Below are 19,478 nucleotides of genomic sequence, written 5' to 3'. Positions count from 1 at the left end.
AGCTGCAGGTGCCCTAGACTTGCCCGGGAATCGCCCAGGGGTAGTTCAACGCACTACCCCTGGACTACCGCGACCCATACTATGTATGTATATATATTTATATACTATGTACATATGTAATATACTACATATATATGTACATGCACTAAATATGCATGTATAAAAAATTTGAAAAATTGATATTTTTCCCCACTTCGCAAGGTATTATAGGTCTTCCTGATTCTCCTTTTCACTAAAACATTATATATCACAATCATCAAAGATACAATTTTGTGCATAAATCGGGATGGGAACCATTATCAAAGTTAAACAATGCAATGATGAATATTATTCCCAAAGTTTACCTTGGACTTTTTAAACTCGTGGAATACTACTGCCAAGCGCAGATCCATCAGTTACAGTTGTGCGAAACTCATGCATCAAAGTAGGGAGCCAGTTCCTTTCCCTGTGCCGGTTATGGTTTTCGCAGGAAGATCTGGTACCCGAAAAGTCATATAGCTTGGGTAGAGCTGGAGGGTGCCCAGAGAGGCTTACCCAAGAATCGAATCTGGGCCCTCCGGTTAAGAGTCCAACGCTCTACCCCTAGACTACCGCGACCCACCCTAATAACGTATAGATCTGAAAATTTTATCTTATTTGTTTGTTTTTTGTGTGCACATCACGGCAAGACAGCCAGGAGTAAGGGTTTACATAATGAATAATTTTGCATAAATAAGATAAAAAAGTACTGGACTGGCTCCGATTTCAATATACTCTTACGTTAATTTTTGAGATTGAAAAAAATTTTTTTAGAAACACATTTATTTCACACAATGTATACTTTTATAAAATAACTAAAAAAATGCAAATCATGTAAACTGAAGGTGCATATATGGTATCTAAGTTGGATCTTAGAGCTCTAGGTGTCATCATCATGAGAACATCACATAAAGGCTGCCGTCCATCCGGAGGGGTATGTCAATTAACTTGGGAATTATATTTCTGTCCCATATTCTTCATAATATATTTGCCTTAAATTTAGCCACCTGAAGATTTCTTGCAGCCAAGATGAGCCTTTGAAGTTAAATTGAGGCCAGGTTAACGCAAATCAAAAATGAATGTATAAAAAGAATAAAGAATAGTTTAGTCTGAATGGTTTCAACAATTTCCAATATTTTATAATATAAATGCTTCTCAGATATCAAAGGCCTCTCGGATGAAGTTTTTTTCCCGTTTTTGAGGTTTTAAGACTCAAAATTCTCTCCTTACGTTCGAGTAGGTTTTCAATTTCTAATCATTTAATGATATCATCCAACTATTAAGTTGAAATAGTTTATATTCGTGGCTACTCGGTATTTAAAAAACGAATTTCTGGATGATATTTTGAGAGTTTTTAAGATTCGTGCAATGATCACTTCCGAAATAATTTCTGAATTCCGTTGAGCAATGATCCCATGGATACTCCGAGCTACTAATCCAAGGGTCTGGGTTTGGTTCAGGGTGACACCACTGGTCACCTCCAGCCTCTATCCATCGATACAGTAGCCACTTGCCACAGCTAGCGTAAGTTGCAGGGGTGATTACACACTAAGCATGCGCCATAAAAAATTAACACTTTCTTAATTTTTACTTCCAATATATTGCAGTAAAATTTCTTGTTTTGTTTTGTAAGGAACGGGAGCATGGTCAATTATTCAAGGTGAGAGTCAGAGGCTTTCAAAAGAGATTTGAGGCATTGAAATATGAGTGTAGAGAAGGATGGAAAGGTGAAGTGAGCAGAATGGAATGCAAGTAAGTGCTAGGCATGGTGAGGGGTTAGTGGGAGAAATTGAAGGGAGGTAGGAAAGATGGCTACATACCTCTCAGCATTAAAATCACATCAATCCAAAGCATCTGCAAAATCGAGTGGTCACGGACGACACTGTGACCACGCGATTTTGAAATGCCCGCTTACGTAAAAAAGCCAATAATACGAATTAAATCCTAATACAGATGCGCACATGAATTGGTCCAGCGAAACCGGGCATAGCCGCGAGTATTATATAAGAATAAACTGTTACGCACTTGTCTTAATCCTCGGCCTTTTTTTTTCATGAAAACTAAAACCATATTCCAATTTTACGATTTATCATGGCAGTTAAAGACCAAAGTTAGGTCTTTGAACTTTAAATGTAGTATAAATTGTTTTCTTTTCTACCATTATTGCGAACTGTAAAGCAAAATTCTGTTTTGTTTTTTTAAGAAAATTTTTATTAACTGAAATCGGTGATTTCAGGCTGAACTTTGTGAAACCTATCCATTACGGAAAGAAAAATGGGGATTTTTACAATCCCACTCAACGTTTCTATCTTACTTACTGAATTTTAATCTTGTCGTAACTAGTTCTAATATACTCATGAAATAGTTAAACTGAGATGTGAGGAAAGACACAACCAAATCACATAACTTCCATCCCGGATAACGAATTCAGATAATTCATTTGAATACGCATTCCTATATTTCTTTACGGCCTACGCAAAACGCGGTCCAGAAGCGAGCGTTGCCCACGCTTTGATACAATCCTTTGTGAAGGACGCCGCCGCCGCTTAAACACTACTCACGCTATATGGACACAAACGAACAGCCATTTGCCTTAGATTATCCGTCTTGATGTAATGACGCGAAATGCGACGTGTCAATTGGCATTTGCCGGCGAGTAAGGACGAGCAGCGAAGGATTAGTCACTACAGCGAAGGCCAACACAGATGAACCTCTCTCTTCATGTCACTCTGCTTCCTGCTTGCAGCTGACTCTTTCGGCGTCATAAAACGATTTTCCATCACGATTACATCATAATACCTTTCTCCAGTATGTGCTTGAGAATCAACTCCCCCAAAAAAAGGCGAACATACGAAAAGGTTTCCAAAATTTTCTCCTCTAGCTCGTTTGAGACCAAACTTGCAGAGTTTTCATAATTCTGCCAACGAGAGCAAACAATCAAGATTCTTCTGTTCAGTCCGTTTATGCATAAATTATTCTTCAGTTCTGATTCAGTCTGCTCTGCTCCATGTCTATTCTGCTATTCATTGAAGTGTTTATTTTTTATTTCTACGTCTTAAATATCCTTTTATCTTTCATCTCATTTAATTCATGCTCACGCGTACGTATGAGGTTTTGCCTACATTTTAAATTTTGCTGTAGAAGTAATTCCTTTCCTAATTTATCCATGAATTTAGGCGCATTACTAATTTCACCATAGATTTGGAAGAAATAAAAGAATGGATTCAAGATGGACGACCTCTGATTTATAGAATTTTAATAATGATTGAAGCATAACCTTTTGGATGTGATCTAGGCCACTCTAATGATGTGACCCGGGCCTCTTGTCCCTTCAATCGCCTTTAACGCCAAACTGAGCCTGTTTTCCTTCCCATTCTCCCTACAAATATGACATTCACTCTTTCCTACACCTTTCGTGACGACATGCGCGAGATACTATGATAGCGTGTAACAGGGAGGCTATACCATAAGATACCAACCTGGAATTGTCTTTATTTTGGATACATTCAAAAGTCTCTTAAAGGGAATTATCGATGATTTCTCATTCATTTACTTAGAAGGAAATGTTGGAACGCTACGCCATGGTTTTTTGTGATCGCGGATTGTTAACTGGAGGCCACCTCTTCAATCCATATTGATATTTAACTTATTTCAATTGAGTGCTGTGTTTTACTAATCCGCGTCGTGTGCTTCTTATGTTTTCTTCGCTGTGAGCAACACACTCGGGTGATCTATCCTTTTCTGAAAGTCTTGAGACCCTTTCAATATTTTTCAGCCTACGTCTGTCAGCTCTGAAAGCCTCTTACGATATGAGTCTCTTGCGTCTAACAGTCTCCCAAAATTTCAGTTGGGGACTTTCCAGAGACCTGCAGAGCTTGAATACGATATTTATTATTACGCGTGTTAATATCACTCTTTCTAATCGTAAACACTATAAAAATTAAAACGGTCATAACAGTGGAATGAGGTTAATTGTATAAAAGTAAATATAAGTGTATCGACAATCGAATTACGTAAAAGGGAGATAATTCAGATTCATGTTGTATCAAGGTGGGAAGGAGGAAATCGGAACAAGTGGAAGGGTAAGCCTCACAGTGGCATCACGTGGGGTGGAAGGCGCTCAACGGGTACCAATCGGAGAATCACTCAAGCTAAGAACGCGTTCATCACCTAGCGGAAACTACTATGGTCAAGGGGGATAAACTATTATGCTTAAGTTAACAAACAAGTGAGCAATACGCTAGAGCGTTCGTGTGTAGTGTGGCACTCCATGCATCGAACCATTGAAACAACAGATAACGGTTAACTTAGATACGTGTTGCTGAAGGCATATGCCGAAGAATAAAAGGTGATATAAAATTATTAATGGAAATGAGTACTGTCAAAAGACCATTAAAAGGAGCTGGTATTAAAAAGGAAAGAGTAAAGGGTTGGTGTCGACCAATCTTTGGATTGAAAAACCGATGATGCTTACCGATGTAGGCAACCACTTTAAGCATATTTCCTCTTTATATGAAACGGCTCAAATAAAATAAGAAAAAAATGAGCATATTCACTGATTCATTCAGATATCTGGAAATCTGTCCTGTATATCTGGAAATTGATTGGTGCCATGAGTCAAAAGTCCTTTTTTATGCTTCTATGATGAAATCATCTAAGTATGGGAAATTTACGTAAATCACAGTACGGCTACGTTGTTAAGATCTGTCCTAATTTATGTGAAATTAGTGTGAATTTACCACTTTATCCCTATATCTGAATCCCTGTCTTAATAAGAGACCAGATACACTTTTTAGTTTAATTTGACCTATGATAGAGCAAATTCATCACTGCTCTAGAGTTTGCCTCGGCAATGAATACCCTCTGCACTGCAGAACTAACTTAACTAACTTAAACGAGTATGTTCATAGTCTGATTGCTGTTCTATTATCGGCGGAAAACGTTTATTTTCAGAGAATGAGTTTTCGCTGAAAATGAGTTGCAAGCTTGTTTCTTTGTAAAGATCAAAGGTGAGACTAGCTCAGAGAGTTGGAGCAATGGCACATAGCTAGGCATTTATAATACATTGTGCTTTTTCAATTTAATCTAAACTAGCGCGAATCCTAGACCGTCTTTTGGATTGGCCAATGATCCCCACAAAGAAATGCTATTTTGAAAAGACAGTGTGACGTAATTTCGGATTCAGTTGCGAGGTATTTTAAAATTGGTCGGAGAATTCCTGTGTCCAAAATAAGGTTTGGTACTGGTTATGAAATAAAATATTAATAACTGTTAGCTCATTTCACCTAGCAAGTCCTTGCTTCCTTCACGATACCTATGAAAGAAATGAGAAATAAGCTATGCGCATTGCGACTATGGCCTTTTCTCTCCCTCCAAAAAGATGGAAGATCTAGAGTGGGGCCTTGTGTGGAAGTTAATATCCCCGTAAATAACCTCAGGTTTCCATGAGCTACGAAAATTATTTTTTAAGCACGTACTTAATGTTTAAGCGTGTGGTTTTGTTTCCCTTGAAATGTCTACGCGAGTTGATCCCTGGTCTGGTATTCGTTCTCAGGAATTTCACCACGATGGAATTCAGGGAATTTTAAGTCTACGAAGTGTTTATTTTATTTTTTCAAATAGTATCAAAAAATATTACCGTCAGAGGAAGTTCCTTTTTAACTGAACAAACTGAGCATGGAAACTTAGTCCTTTCTCGTCTCTAGATAGTACCTTGATTCCGTAATTCCGTTGTTTATATGCTAACAATGGTTAAAAAGAATAGTTATGCAAGTGATCATGAAGGAGCGTGTTCAAAAAAATCAAAAATATCCTCATAGAAAATTAATATAGTATCGTATTCTTACTGAGCTATTGAATCCACTGAACGTACATTATTTTAGGCTGGCAAAATATTCATTCTATGATTTTTCCTTCAAAGTCTCTGAGCTGATAACGAATTAAACTAAGATTATTTTTAAGCAAATTTTTTCTTCAGATTTTTACAAAGCATTTGTACTTGATTTGTTGTACCCCAGCGGCAATAGTTGCCTATGAAAGGAATCTATGCACCATAAGGTAGTTTGGTAGTGTAACATCTATGTAAATCTCTCAGTAACTCCTACACTATGTGACATTATGACTGCTAGAACCTTCTTGAAAAGTCAGGATAGGGGAGCTTAGCCTTCATCGCAACCGTATCTCGATGTGTTTATTTCATACGCTGTTGGAATTCTTATTGAACTTTTCAACTTCTGTTCTGAATATTTCATTCCACCGATTATTCTAACCGTAGTTTTAAGCAATCTTTCTAAATTTTATTAAAATCTTCTTAAAATTCTAATATATAATAGATAATATTTAGAATTCAGTATTTGAAAATAAATCTTAGCTAACATAATTATTAACTCCTCAGTATTTAAATTATAGAGACTTAACTAGGAATAAAACATCTCATTTGAATATTGTTATTGGCTCCTGCTAATTGTACATGCAAAGCATTTCTCGGACCTCAATTGTACTTAGCCTAAGTCTGTGATAATCAACAATATTTTTCCATCATGTCAGATACCATGATGAGGATTTTATACTAGTGATTTCAGACGTTTTGGTGACAAGTCTTATGTTGAAATGACACTGCTAATATCAGGGAAACTTGCGAGGTAGGTTTGGTTTCAGTATTTCAGCAAGAGCAGTAAAAAGCTCTAACCATAAAAACAATAATCATTAACTGAACAGAACACTATTACTAGCAGTTTTCTATGAAGAATACTATTAATGGCAGAATACTACCACTGGCAATACTACTATTTCACAAGGTCTGCCAGTGTTTATGGGACCATTGCAATTTTTGAAGGACCCATCTGTGACGAGGGGGAAGCAAATGGAGAATTCGATTATGATACTCATGCACGTGGGGGTGGAAGAGAAAGGATTTCCTGTTTCCCCTTGCCACGGGAGGGAGGTTCGCCCTCGCAAACGAATTCGCCCCCGGCAACATACCTTTTCCTTAACCCGCCAGGCACTCCCAGCATCAGAGCAAATTCCCCACCTTTTTCGCCTTGCTCTTTCGATTTACGCCCACTTCCATTTCATCGACGGAAATGCATGCAAATTCATTCATTACACATAGCCGTAACTTCTTGGATGGAATTCGTTCCTCCTCGCGTCAAATTAGCTTAGACCATTAAATCTCTTGTAAAATAGTCTTTGATGCCGTCTCTATTAGAAGCTAGTCAAAAAGGAATGCACATGAGACAGACTGGTGAGACGATAGTTAACCTATTTCCGGTTAATCTAATCTTTAAAGAAAACCATCTCTATGCAAGAATTAATTGATTCAATTTCAGTTTTGAATTCGAGGCGTTAAAATCTGCACCAATGTCATTTCGTAGAAGTCTTTCTATGAAATAAGTATGTGCTAAGAACTAATGATTTTCCACAGCTATCAAAGCTATGTTATGACTATTTTACTTGATGTTTTCATTTAAGATATTTTTAATTGAGTTTGACATAGAAGCATCTTGGAATATGAAATAACTTATTCCTCATGCCTCTTATCCCTCTCAATACTGTTTATTCCTCTTTGGCATATGTTTATTTCAATTTGTTGAATTTGGACATTGTAGAAGAAAAATAAGAATGTAAATTAATATTTGGATGCGATGAGAAAAATTATGGATTAATAGAATACGCCTCAGCCCAGTACACTCAAAATAACTCCTAAGAGAAGGTAAATTGTCGGTGAGGATGAAGGATTATGTGGAAAACACCATAAATTTGGAAAAATTATGGAAAAATAATTAAATATCAGTAAATACTGATTTAAATAAAAAATACCTATGCAGATATTATTAAAGTTAGTAGTTGAGGAGTTATTCTTCTTTTCAGAGATAAATCCACGTCATTTGAATTATTGTGGTCAATCCCACATGGTTTTAGACCTACCGATAACTTGAGTAATTAAATAATATTATTAATTAAAAACATTTTCATACGTCATAAAAGTCTTTTGGTCTTGAGGCAAAAAAAATGACACCAAGGACTAATGCTTATGTGCGCACTTTTCTTGCGGAACAAATGGTCGCGGGAGAGCAGAAAATAAAACTTTCCTCTCATCTCCCCAGGATGCACTTCGCCTCAGTCCATTAACCCATCCTCTCTCTCCCCCAACCCCATCCAACCTTATCCTTGCGAGCCGTCTATCACGCCCTTCCTCTCCCCTCCCTTCCCCACCCCTCAGAAGGGTGCGAGTAGGGCGAGAGGGTGTGAGGTGGAAGGGAAAAGGAGCGAGCCTCGTTGATTCGCCCGATCCCCCCACCCCTCAAACCCCTCCAGCCTCTCTCCGTACCCCCAACCCCCTCCCAACACCACCGCACTCTTTTGCCCTGCCCCCGCGCCCAAATGAGGATATTGGCCATTCCACGCGTTGATGACCACTCCGGCTGACGACGGTTCGTCATGTCCCAAACCACCCGCCCGCCCCTCACGCGAGCTCTCGCCACCCCACTCTCCACAACCCGCCTAATCTCGCCACTCTTCGCCGTCCTCTCCGCTCCCATTACTGACGCCTCCTCCTCTCTCATCCCCCTCCACAACCTCGCTCCCCTCCACTACTCCTCTCCCACACCCAAGGCCTCAGGCGCGCACCCGGAATATTATCTTTGGTGGGGGAGGAGCTGGAAGAGGAGGAGGGGGGGAAGGGTTCGGTCCACAATGAAAAAAAAGTTGAGAGAGTATTTCGCGTTTTCAGTGAGGATACAAATGCTTAGGGATTCATGAAATTTAAAAGGGAAAGATACCGACTCTCTCAAGAGAAAAATTCGATTATCGTTGAATTTTCCTGGCATATAAAGTTATTCCAAAACCAATAGCCGGAATTTGGTACAAATTATAAAAAAATAATCCTCGCATCACTTCTGTATGTGGGTTTGGGGTGGAGTGGTGAAAATAAAGATGTGTTCGGAAGAGTATTGGAGAGGAAGGAAGAAAGTTGTTTGAGGAAATTCGATGAAGTGAATGACGAGATATTGAGCGGTAGTTGGATGTTGAAGTCTGTGATAAAAGTGCTATGGGAAGAGGAAAAATATAGGGATATTGTACGGTATGAATGGAGAAACAATATAAAAGAAGAGGAAATAATAAATATATAAAGAAGAGGAAAAGAATAGAACATAGAGAAAACGGAGTTTAGAATGGGAAAAAGTTTCTTATAGAAGTGGGCGGCGATGTTCAACGGTTTTCAATGACCTTCCCCAGACTGTGGACTACCACATAATGGATGACAATACTACCACTAAGGGTAGCTTCACACGATATTCTCTAATTATTCATGAATGAAGAAAAAAAAATTAAAGTGTTTTTTTTAATGTAAGCAGTGGAAAATCTACATTAATTTTATGAAAATAGGTAGATTCCCTTTAAAAGAAATTACAGGGCCAGATTTTCATTTTTGAGGAGCAAGGGCTCGCCGGTAGCCCTCGCTGTGCCTGTGCCCCAGGGTCCTAGATGAAATGTTCCCTCTCTCTCAACCTTTCACGCCCTTCTCGTCGTCGGCGTCCCATGGACCTAATAAACCCACACTTACAACCAAGCACCTTTCTCCTCCTCCCAGCTCCTTCTATTGCTCCTCCCACCCCCTCCCTGCCACAGCTAGCAGGTGGAAGTGAGGAAATGGATATTTATTGCCGGAGGCCGAAGGGGTATTGGGGGAGGCGGAAAGATGGGCGTAATTTGGTAGCTGCAGTTTTATTTTTAGTCTTGGGGATGGCAATAGGGAAGGGAGCATGAAGGGAGGACACGGTTGAGGGTATCCCTCTTCACGCACCCAAGCCATTGTGAGTCCAGCCGACGCCCCAAATCTCGTTATTAATCTCGTTTGCGGGTAATATTTCCCCAACTTCGAGCACTGATCGTCCAGCGTGCGTGGGGATATTACGCAAATGCATTTTTATTTCTTTTATTTCATTGCCAGAATCTTCCCTGAATCCGATGGAAATTATGGGGCTTTATTTGGATATTTACCTGGGCTCGCTTCCTGTTCTCCAGCCATGTTCTCCTCCTCTCTATTTTGAAGGAGCTGTGGTACGACCCTGCACCGTTGCCACACCGGTGTTTTACGTCAATGACGAAATGGTGCACGATGTTAAGAGGATAGAAAAAAATTTTGCCTCACAGAAACATTTCTGTCCGAAAATAAATACGCCGAACTTTAACTTTGGAGTCAGAAGATAGAAGGAATTTGCGTACATTGTGACATTTGTATAAGAGAAATTTTCAGAATTAAAAACAAATAAATGCTTTTTCCGCTCAAATATATTGTCCGTTATCCTTTTATCGTATGTTGGCTTAATATATTGAATCTTTTGTGATCAATTAAATATGTAAAGAGAGAAAGCATGTTTTTTTCCTAGGGACTAAATTAATTGCAAACTCTACCACTGAAAAATGAAATAAAATGTTAATAATTGAAATTAATTAAAAGCGATTTATTATGTTTGAAAATTAATTATTTATATGTAACATAACGTTTGTCGAACAGGGAAAGATTACCCTAAGGTACCCTAAAGTTTGAACTTCACACGCCATTAGGGATTAGTACTAGGCGAACTTTACCGACACCTACCTATCCTATATTCCTATATATATATATATATATATATATATATATATATATATATATATATATATATATATATATATATATATATATATATATATATAATATACACATACATAAACATATAAATAATTACATATATGTATATAAGCAGTATACATATATATGCATATATATGTATACATATATATATATATATATATATATATATATATATATATATATATACGCATGCATACATATGTATGCATTCATTTACATATATATATATATATATATATATATATATATGTATGTGTGTGTGTGTGTGTGTATGTGTGTGTGTATTTATACAAATTATGTAACAGCTTCCTAACGCCATCTCTTTGCCAAAGAATCAAGGCACTTGGTTGCATAAAACCTCCGCAGATTTCAGTGAAAATTACGTTTCCTCGTTATGTTAAGAGTATGCATATGTACCATCAAGTTCGTCGGTTCTGCTTTTATCTCTACTAGCACTATTCTGTTCGTTGCTTTTTCTATGTTGACTACGCTTCTTCCTACCTCTTTATTGAATACCATGGCTACCCCTCGTTGCCTCCCGTCCCCGCCGCTGTATATTATTCTATAATTATCACTCCAGTAATCCCCTCTATCCTTCCATCTCACCTCGCATAGACCTAAAATATCTTTATTCCCCCTTTCCATCTCTCGCTTAATATTCTCTTATTTTCCTGTCCAAAACATTAATCTAACATTCCAAGTTCCCATTCTAACTGAATTGGTCTTCTTCTTCTGTGCCTTTATGTCCTGCTGCGGTCGCCATTAGTTGTGTTTGTCACTCTTTTATCATACTCTGCGGAACTACAAGAAAAAAGTAAGTGCAATTTATGAAGTCAAGATTTTTAAAACCCATGAAGTGGAAGTACTGTATATATTATCATCATCAATATTTATATACGCTCTCAATCTAATGGTTGCCTGAAACAGACTTCAAGTATTTCTACAATTCCTTTCAATCCGGGCTTCACTCAACAACTATGCCTCAAAATGTGTCCAAGGTTTTTCTTCTGCCTCTCTCCGGTTATCTCACCTCCGATAGATATCTAATTGATTCTTCTCTTTATTTCTAGCCAAGGGCTTTTGACTCTTGTATTTTATCATAATGTATGAAGTCCTCTTGGTCTCCGATTGTACTTTTCTCTGAGGTATTAAGCTTCTCTCGCTTTTTCATACTTGTTGCTGGTGTTTATGCTAAGTATTATAAAGCTTCTATTTTTCAAGATAACTTAATTAAAAATCGGATAAGTGAAAAAATAAATCATGCCGTTAACAATTTTCTTTGTTTTATATGTATTCATTATCATTTTTAAAATGTTCACCCTCTTAAATTGTTTTAATTGATATGGTTGTCTTGTTATGTTCAAGTTATTATTTTGATTGGCTTTCTAATTTCGCAAAATGTTACCACTTTCGTTTGTTCTCCATAGAGAGTGTGAATCAATATCCTGCTTTTATCAGGATAGAGAGAATTTAAGCCTAGATAATTTAATAAAAGGTAGTAGAACATTTCTCCCAATCTGCTAGGGCATTAAAGAATTATTATAAGGTTTATACATATGGTCTAATTTTTTCATATTCTCATAAGTATAAGTGTAAGGATGGCTGCAACAATCCCTTTAATTGTCTCTTAGCTTATTCTAAATGCATATTAATCTCCAGTTATTGCTATCCTACTTTTCCCACTGCCCCGGTGAAATTATACTACGCATTATTTTCGCTACAGAAATCGTTCGGCTAAATCCCCAAAATGTTTCTCTTTTAGCAATGGTTTTTCTTTGTTGATGATTGGGCACTTCGGAAAGACCCTCAATATTTCATACTCTTGTATGTTACACAGTTGTTACAGTTTAGTTGAAGTCTAATTTATAGATTTTTTCTGATTATTTTATATCCTGATCTGAAGGTTATGAGTTCCTCCCTCACCCCTTGTAAGTCCACCGTAGTGTTACATACTGTTGGGAGCAATTTTTCTAATCGATAACGTTTGACATATTTTTTCAGTATACTCAGATTTTTTTCTAATCCGTAATAAAGTGATTCTAAATATAACCTGTAGTACAGAGAGTCCAATAATGATAGCTTTATAATTTTGAATACTGAATGAAAACTTTATGTGTACGAGTACATGCTATAATTTTCATTAAATCGTCAAGGGTGAAAGTGTATCTGCCTCGAAGCAATGCATTTTATTTTGATGAAAATCAAAGACGTATTTAGATGACGGAAAGGAATTGCCATGGGTTAAAATAAATTTTTAAAACTACAGTTTAATTTCTATTTTAGGATATCATATAGTAAATCTACAAAATAGATTAAACCATTTCTTGTGTCCTTCATTTCTTTATGTCATGCAGAAATTACTAGAGGAGTGTTTTAGAACTGCAAACAGGCGGAAAGTAGGTGTAGGTATGAGGTTCATGAAAAATCATAACCTGTTAGCTTTGTATGAAACAAAAGTCCCCAAATGTTTACCGCAAACCCTGCAAGTATGATGACATGATTCCCGAGTGTTCCGATACAAGTGGAAGTGGTTTGGACACCGCAAAGGCTGTGAGCGGAACTCCCTTAAGTATTTCGTTGCGCCGGCGAATGAGAAAGCGGGCAAATATTGACTAAAGGCAGCTTCAGTTTGGATGGGTGACCGCGGGAAGGAGCAAGTTGAGCGCAGGGTCCATTGGAGCTGAAAATGACTAAACCATGTTTAAAAATAGTTATTATTACATTACCACGCCAATTTTACAGATTACCTTCCAGTGCTAAATTTGAAGTTCCCGAAATTTCATGATACATCAAAAATTAATGGAAAATTAATTAATTTAAGTAATTTAATTCACAGTGTGCGGAACACTATAGGTTTAAGTAGACTCAATTATAATAAGAGCTTCCAAAAAATAAATAATTAATTAATTAATACCTCCTATTTTTTAGAGGAAAATAATGTATTTTATTATTAATTCTGTTGAAACTCCATCTTTATATTTACTCAAATGTTTCGGAAAATAATTAAAAAATTCCAAGATTCATCAATATTTGTCCTACGTAATAGGTATACATTTTTGTCGCTGTATGTTTTAGTTAGGTGGTTTCAAAGTATCCTATTTAGTTATTTATTTTCTAATAAAATTTAAGGCAAACTTGAGTGGACATGTATTCAAACATCTTTCATTAAATTGGTGATTATATTTCGATAAAATAATTTACAAAAATCTTCATTGAAATGATAATTTTTTCACTTTAATTCTTCACAATAAATTCCTATGGGCATAAAAATTATCTTCTATTCTAAAAACTCAGTGTGAATATTATTTGAGTGACCAAATGGAAAACATTAAAACATAAGCAAAAATTTATACTTTACCAAGCTTATGCAACTGATGATTGATTAATGAGATATACTCTACGAAATAAACATTTACTAACATCAATACCATAATACTTAAAAGATGACCTATTCCAAACTATCGTAAACTTTCTCCAGCTTGTGGAAAAGCAAAATACTCCACTGAGTCATAACGAATTATGAATATTTTATGGCAGTAGTTATCTTCAATTAAGTTTGTTGGAAATACGAGCAAGTTATTTGGAGTCTCAAACTTTAAATTTGCTAAAACCATTAATGGTCATAAATACATTCTGAACATCCTACAGATAAGGCACTACTCTTAATTAGAGGTTTACATATTTACAAGAATAAAAATAGCCTTTCATAACCACAGAAAACAAACTCGTTCTTCTCAGGAAACATCTCAAATATATTCGCTACTTACGAATTATACACATGAGTACGAGTTACGTCTTATAGCAATTATAGCAATAAATGTCTTCTGAAAAGAAATACAATAATTTATTAGATTTTGTCATCTTCCACGGCACTAAAAAAATATTTTTATTGCTCTTCAAGGCTAGATGACGAATGCTAGAGCACTTTTTTAAAAAATATATAAATTGTAAGTTGAACACTTTTAAACAAATTATTGCACAAATTCATCGAATTAATAGTTGTAGGGAAGCCATTGTCCTCCGTTGTTAATACTTATTATGGAATATGTGTGGGTATTAAGAATTAATCTTCAATTAAATTTTTTTCTATGCTAAGGGAAAAAATGTGCTTGAGAATAAGATTAATTCCAAACTAAGCCGTGACATTTCGTACAGTTTCTTAAAATTAAACACTTATTTATAACCCTCCTATAAATATAATGGATTATACCAAAATGTTTATCCGCGTAGCTCTTTCGGAGGAAAATATATTTACTAAGTCATCGTAGAGGCGCTGCAGAGTAGTGTTACAACAATTTTTTATCCTATAGATTTATAGCATACTTTCAGAAAACATTCACCGAGAAAATGAGGAACATTAAAGACCCTATGTTTAAAAATTTAAGGTAATTTATCAGCAATTTGCAATGAATTTCATTTATCTATCATGGGTATTTTTTAATAATTCTCGCATTTAGCACAATCACGTATTCTCTTTGGTATGACATTTGTTTTGTTATATAAATAAGGCAATTGGCAGATTACTTACTACTGATGCCACGAGAAATAGTAAGAATTGGTCAGACTTTAGAGATCATCTCATAATTTTTAGGAGATACTTAGTAAATTTCTCTATACGCGATAAAAATACGCTGAGTTCCATCGAATAATACTCTGTTTCCAGAATCTAGCAATGCTCATCAACTCAAAATTTTAGCATCATATGTAATAAGAGTATTATTCTAGTAAACAACTTAAAACTTTTGACAACTAAACTAAATTTTTTTGCATTTGCGAAAGAAAGTCATTTCATTCCAAAAATAAAATCATGATAAATTCCTAATCAACTGCACAAATAGGTAGCATGCTTAGGTTTTTCGAATCTTCCTATTACAGAGATCCATAAACAATAGGATAATTTTCTAATGAGTGAAACGTCTTCATCAATGTTCCCTTTTGTAGGATATGAATAATATTTAATTGTAAAGTTACCATGAAATTCATTTTAATTAATTGTCATTTTATGGAAAGTAGTTTGAAAATATTATTCAAACGATTTTCACGCTAGTTATACAACTTCACACGTCATTTTAGTACTTGTTAAAAAATAATGAGCTGTATTGAGACAGTCCATGGTCTAAAAAAATCGTTACTACACACCTCTTCCATCCTCAATAGCCAGATATGGAAATTAGCGGTCAGTTGTGACAGCAGGACTGGTGATAGAACGGAGGAAAAACTCACCCAGGAGTAGAAGAAGAGCAGAGAGCCCGGGGCCGCACGCGCGCATATTGGACGGCCCCCGGTCGGGAGCGAGACAGCGCAGCGTCACCATGTCTCACTTCTCGCCGACGACTCTTCCCTCGGGGGATGAGGTCAGTCCGGCACCGACGAGATCACGGAGAAAGCGTTAGAGTCGCGGCGAAGGAAGGAAGGAGAGCCGATCCTCGAACCGATGACCTCTCGGCGACGGCACACCGTGGGACTAGGCGAAGGAAATGCTTCTTCTTTTTTCCCCTTATCAGTGAGCTCGTCAGGCTTCAGTGATTCGACCTTACAAATGCGTTCCCCTTTCCCCTCGACGACGAATCGTGAAAAATTGAACTTGAAAAATCAACGTTTCCTGTCACCGCTGGGCAGGCGCAGATGTATCCCGACGCATTCAGTAGATCATCGCGAGGGAGGCTGTGTGAGGCTCGACTCGGCCGAGGGAAACTGTGGTGAGGAAAGCAGAGAAATTTGGCAGCGCAATCCCGCGGCAGCGCGCAGCTAGCTCTTCATCTATTCGATCGAGCGAAATCCAATTCGGGGAAACGTTCCATGTGGAAGCGGAAGTCCGGAATCGTTGGTCCACGAAGCGATAAAGACGCAGTGTGGACACCCCTCCCAAGAAAACGATGCGTCCTTCTCACCACCAACCCAAATAATTTTTTTTTTAAATGAGTCCGAGCAGAGGGGTTTCCAGAGGGATTAGGAGGGGGGGGGGGAGACAGAGCCCTCCAAGCCGTCGCGGCACCACACTTCCTATCTTCGCTGCCCGCCCGATCTTCCTCCTCCTCCTTCAACTTTCACGCGGGGACGGGTGGAGGGGAAGGTTAGAGGGGGCTCGGGGAAAAGAGGGGGTGCAAACAACAGCTTGCTAATTGAGGCGACGCTATACCCTCTGAATGCCACTCCACTCAAGCGCTTACGTCACCGGCGGAGATGACGGATGCGTCCCTCTCCTCGTTGCGTGCCTGCGTAATTAAGGCCGAGCCGCCGCCGACGACCAGTGGTGCAACACGTGCATTTGTGCCTGGAGGAAGGATTCAGCGGCGGGAGGCGGAAAATCGATCACTAGAACTGCAGAAGAACGAGACAAGGAGAGAAAGAGAGAGGGAAGGAGGGAGGGGGAAAGGAAGGTTGAAGAAATTTGGTCTCTCTTGTGTGAGTTCAGCGCGTGGACACCGACCATCGAAGTGTAATAATGACGATTTTCTTTTAACATCCGACTTCTCACTTCTTTAAATCAATGAGGGAGATGATTTCGACACAAACACTCGTTTCTTTCAGATTTGGGAGAATTCCTACGAGGAGACCTTTAAAGGGGTCCATAGCCTCTATCCTGCTCTGACGTCATCTTACACTCAAAAAATTATTTTTTTTAATATATGTATAGTGACCACGAAATGAATAGTCACAATCCAAAACTCGAATCTTGAGTTCCACTGCAGCCGCACCCCTTAAAAATTAAAAACTTCAGCTGTAAAATTTAAGGAAAGCGCTGAAGTGACAGCTGACAACATGGTGGGGCAGCAAAAATGCGCCAATTATGAGCAATTATGTCACACTCAAGCTCACGAGAAGATACGCGAGGTATTTTCGCGCTTCGGTATTGTTTATAATTCTAAAGTAAGGACTGTGAGAGGTGTAAAAGACGTATTTTCCATGGGCTCCCGTTGCACTGCTTTGTTGCGATGAATAGTTCGCCGCCCCCGCAGTTTCCAGAGGGAGGGAATGGGTTTTATCGTCCGAATAAGGACGGACTTGCAAACGATGGGGAGCAAACGATCCGGGTCCCGGTGCCCCCGTCCTTACCCGCCCCTTCGGCGATCAGCGCGTTATTATAAAGAGAATGAATTCGGCCGTAGGCGCGAACGAATCGGTGTATCCGCCATCAACGCCGAACTCAGTCGCCGACCAGCCTCCCTGGACGCGCCATCCTCCGCCCTCGCACCAGTTTCCCGCCGCTGCGCCGGACTAGTGAAACACCGCCCTTCTTCACGTCGCACCGTCGACGTATGGGCCGCTGAAATCCGAGGGAACACACATCCCTGCGGCTGGAGGACCGGAAGGGTGTTCCCGTGTCCCCACTTTGTAGTCAGATAGGAGTGGTAGCAGCCGAGAGAGGGGACGGGGTACAAAAGCAAACCTCACTGAGGGAAAAGGGAGGGTTGGAGGGAGAGAGAGAGGGTCACTAGGTAAATCACCCGCCCTTCACTTCGCGTCGCCGGCAGATCGGTCGGCGAAAGCTGCCGGAGACCACCGTCCCTATGGACCAGGCAGGGAAAAGGGGTGGGGGGGGTCTTTGTTCCCGTGGCCTCTGACCCCCGGGGATGGGATGGACTCCCTTTTTTCGGGGGGAAAAGACAAAGCAAACCGCTCCGGGTGGAGTATGGGCGAGATGTCCTGGGATCGTCCTCGGCGGGGAGGATGAGCGGGAGGGGAGGGAAGAGCGGAGGCAGGGGTAGGAGATCGGTGCGGGAAAGGGAAAGAGGAAGCGAAGGTAGAGAGAGGAGCCCGAAGAGGGAAGGCGCCGCGAGGGACGCAGAAGCGGCGGAATGCAGCGGCGGTGAGGTGGTCGGGCGCCCGAGAAGGGGACTCAAGGAAGTCCGTTTGAGCGCACGGTTTACACACCCCGCGCGCGCTCTCCGTGGGATGTGCGCCCTGCTCCTGCGTGTGTGTGTTCGCGCCGCTTTCAGGTTTGCGTGAGTGCGTGGCGGCGGTCTTGGGTTTGCTTGTGTGGGTGCGTGCGTGTTGTGTTTGTCTCTGTGTGTGCGAGTGTGTGTGTGTATAGCTGCGATGTTGAGGGCGGGAAGGGTGCGTGGGGGGATGGAGGAGATGGAGAGTAGGGGTCGAGTGAGGGGAAGGTGGAGAGGGCACGAGAGAAGGGTGAGGTCGGGTATCGTATACGCTTGCGTACAATGAAAGTCGCTCCCGGATCGCGGGCCACCCAACCGACCTCCTGGACCTCTAGCGAGAATTCACGTAACTTTCTGGATGTCATGTGGACGTGGGAATGAATCGGAATCTACCTCGTAGGCGCCAAATATGTACGGCTTTGTTATTTGCCGTGTTCCCCCCATCGATTTATCTAATGAGTTTCTGAATCGCTGGTCTTTTATAGTACACAGTTTAATTTATATTTTTTAAAATTTTGCTTAAGAGTAGGGTAAGGTATATCAAAAATACGTCACGAATACACTTCACGACTCCAATACAAGCCTGATCTGAAAATTTTTGGAGAGAGCTTAATGATTTATTTTCTTTATTATGGTTAATAAATTTCCTGTCCATATACATATTACCCTTTAACCTGTGTGGTATTCTTACCCATTTGTTCCTGAGACTACTGATGTTCTGACCTTCTCGGTCTACCCCTTCATCTCATGCTATTTACCCTTCCACCGTATTTGGTGAACCAAATCTCAGCCACATCACATTTATTTAAAAAGCTACATTGAACTTAATATCCAATACGAATTTTTTCACTCCCCGAAAATTCCTCAGCGGATCTCAGCTATTTAATTTATCTAATTTATGAAGCTCCCCTGTGTATGTGTAAAACCAATATAGGACTCAA

At 39.3% G+C, this 19,478-nt stretch overlaps 1 protein-coding gene across 1 annotated transcript in view; it reads right to left on the bottom strand.

The window, feature by feature from the left end:
* The window catches only part of LOC139700043 (uncharacterized), a 126,630-nt gene extending 110,121 nt beyond the window's left edge, over positions 1–16,509 (bottom strand). Inside the window, exon 1 of the mRNA XM_071598504.1 lies at positions 15,881–16,509. Coding sequence (XP_071454605.1) covers positions 15,881–15,971 — 91 coding nt within the window. The 5' untranslated portion in view covers positions 15,972–16,509. The remainder of the gene's footprint in view (positions 1–15,880) is intronic.
* Between the last annotated feature and the right edge of the window lie 2,969 nt (positions 16,510–19,478).

This window comes from Hetaerina americana, unplaced genomic scaffold (genome assembly GCF_022747635.1).
Source record: "Hetaerina americana unplaced genomic scaffold, ioHetAmer1.1.p SCAF_10, whole genome shotgun sequence".
In the NCBI taxonomy this organism is placed as follows: Eukaryota; Metazoa; Arthropoda; class Insecta; order Odonata; family Calopterygidae; genus Hetaerina; species Hetaerina americana.
This window is presented reverse-complemented; position numbering and strand designations above follow the sequence as displayed.